The sequence below is a fragment of the Halyomorpha halys genome, unplaced genomic scaffold (assembly GCF_000696795.3).
Source record: "Halyomorpha halys isolate HHAL.00 unplaced genomic scaffold, Hhal_1.1 Scaffold11.1, whole genome shotgun sequence".
In the NCBI taxonomy this organism is placed as follows: Eukaryota; Metazoa; Arthropoda; class Insecta; order Hemiptera; family Pentatomidae; genus Halyomorpha; species Halyomorpha halys.
Window position 1 is genome coordinate 743,182 of NW_027111958.1, and position 2,748 is coordinate 745,929.

The window sequence follows — 2,748 nt, forward strand, 5'->3', positions numbered from 1 at the left end:
AAAGGATGTGTAGGGTTGAGGGAGAAAAATGATAATTACAAAAAAAAAAAAATAAAAAATAAAGTATAGAAAGAAAAAAAACTAAAGAACAAAAATGATAAAATAAAAAAAAATCATATTTATGATTACTATTTACTCGACGATACCTATATTTTGTAAGATTTAAAAAAATTGTCTATATGCTGTGTACTCAACAGCCCAATACAGTTGGGTAGCACAACCTTTTTTGAGTAAAGTTTTTAAATATTTTATTTTATCTTAAAATAATCATTTTATTATTAATTTGTTATTTTATTAGGTATACCGCTGTAATGCAGGACATCTTGAATCTTCTTGTTACCGCAATATTAGGTACAGGAATTGTAATTCTCATCATTGGCGTACTGCAGTTTAAGTTTGTATGTGTTTAAAAACAAGTATTTGTAAAACATTTGCTACAGTCGCATGATTAATCCTAAATATTTTTTAGGGTACTCTGGACCCAATGTTTGTATTTCATTTCTTGACGTTTCTTTCTTACCAAGCAACAGAAGTGTTTTTAATATGTACCAGTTCTTCGGCTCTACATTCTGCAGTGAGTATCTTTACTTATTCATAAAAGTATTTAATATTTTTTAAAATGGATTTAGTGAATGACACAATTTCTTCCTTATTAAACTATAATAGTTTATTTCATATCATACAGCAACGTTTCGGGAGATTTCACCCATCTTCAGGCTGCTAAAAAACAAATTCAACAAAACCATAAACTAATTTTAATTCCATAAGACTCTTCCAGTTAAAGGATTATTAAAATTAATATTTTTTATTTATCTATTGTTAATTATAGTTAATGATGAAAAATCTTTATTTTTTTCATATGAAAAAAATTTTATTTTGCAATAAAGTAAAAATATTTTTAAAAAACACCCATATCACTTGTTTTTAAATTATGCAAAAGTTGTAAGGAATATGTGGAGATGATCGGGGGGAGGAGAGTGGGGGTGCAGTCAGCAAAAAAAACACAAATAAACAAAAAATTATTTATTCATCCCGATGTTTTGACCTGAAATTCCGGTACGAACAAATAATTTTTTGTTTATTTTTTTGTTATACCCCCAATCATCTTCTTCATTTATTAATCTACAGTCTAGTATCTACACCACATTCGTAAGGGATATCTTTTTTTTTTTTTTTTTTCAAAAATGGTACAACCTCAACATTTACCTCTTTCTTCTTTCAACATTTTCCATATTATTTTTAAATTAAAGTGATTATAGCTTAAAGTGAAATACTTTAAATGCTACATCAATAGGTTTACTTACCTGATTCATTTATTTAGTCGGGAAGTTATCACATTTTTGCAAACTACTTACATTTTCAAACATTAGATAGTTGAATGATAGTAAGAGAAATCCTTAATATAACAAAATATTTGAGGGAGATGATTTTTATTATAATATTTAGTAGTAGTTTGAAAATTTGGAATTGGGTTCCTTTATTGTTTATCCAGAATTCTATGAAATTGGTAACATAAATAAGAGGTTTAAGTTTCGTGGTCATAATCACAATTGGTGCTTCGAGAGGCGATACTGTTTATAAAGTGAGATAATAGTTCCTTCAGTAGAAGTTGCCATGGGCAGAGAAGTATGATTAATTTAATAAAAATTGAACAATTTAATATTGATGCAGATAGAAATTAATGTACTAGTGTATTTATGTAATACAATTGTATATTTTAATAAATTAATACAAAAAAATTCAATAAATCAAATTTAAGTAATTTCAAAATAAACCAAAGTGGTTTTATAAAATCGATTGATATTGTCGAGGTGCTTGTATGTAATTAACCATGTTTTTTCAAATCCAAAGTTGTTTTGAAAAAAATTTTAAAGGTCTCATTTCTAATTTGGAAGGCCCTCATATATTCAAGTGTACAGTCCCGCCACTTGTTTAAGTTGGCCCAGACCATATTCCGGAATCAATATATTTATTTATTTTTTTTTTTTTGTTAGAGTTCAGACATTTGTTTCTCAATATACAGCAGTGACTGGTACCTAGCAGACAGAGAATATGCTAGGACCGCCCAGATGATTATGGTCAGAACTTACAAACCTTCAACACTTACTGCCATTAAAATGTACCCAGTCAGCGTGGAAATCTTAGTGGGGGTAAGTATACTGGGCACTTATGTATTATCCATGCTAAAAGTTCCTTAGTTCAAAAGTTTATAATTAATCATTCACAAAAAAATACGAATTATTTACAAACAAAACACATGAACATTTATAATTTTAATTTGTTTATTTTCAGCTCTTCCAATTCACATATACAGCAGCGATGGTACTATCGAAGTGAAAGCAGATAAATTTTACCAGACTAATCGTATTGAGATGATAATGTTATTATTAATACACATGTAAAAAGTTATATTTTTTTACCTCAAATAAATCAAGCTTAAAATAAACAAGAAAATCCAGATTTTTTTTTACTTTCACTTACCTATATATTGAATATATAGTAAGGGAAAGTATTTGGGTTTGCTAAGATAAAAATAAGATTTTTCACCCGATATACACATTCTGAGGTCCCTCGAGTCAAAACAACCAAGTTCGACAAAATGGTCAGTATTTATTATATAACACTTTACAACTAGCTCAAAAACAATAGTGCTACAAAAGTGAAGTTACATATTTAAGGTAGGTATATTTCTGGGATATGACCTCAAATTTTTCGATAAGATCGAAGCCTAAAGTACCACTTTATAGA

The 2,748-nt window shown here is 27.9% G+C and overlaps 1 protein-coding gene across 1 annotated transcript in view; it reads left to right on the plus strand.

Annotated features, from left to right (window-relative positions):
* Positions 1 to 2,522, plus strand: part of LOC106678507 (odorant receptor 85b) — a 5,509-nt gene extending 2,987 nt beyond the window's left edge. Inside the window, exons 2-5 of the mRNA XM_014417049.3 lie at positions 299 to 398; positions 470 to 574; positions 1,995 to 2,150; positions 2,293 to 2,522. Of these exons, the coding sequence (XP_014272535.3) occupies positions 299 to 398; positions 470 to 574; positions 1,995 to 2,150; positions 2,293 to 2,337 (406 nt within the window). The 3' untranslated portion in view covers positions 2,338 to 2,522. The remainder of the gene's footprint in view (positions 1 to 298; positions 399 to 469; positions 575 to 1,994; positions 2,151 to 2,292) is intronic.
* Positions 2,523 to 2,748: the final 226 nt, after the last annotated feature.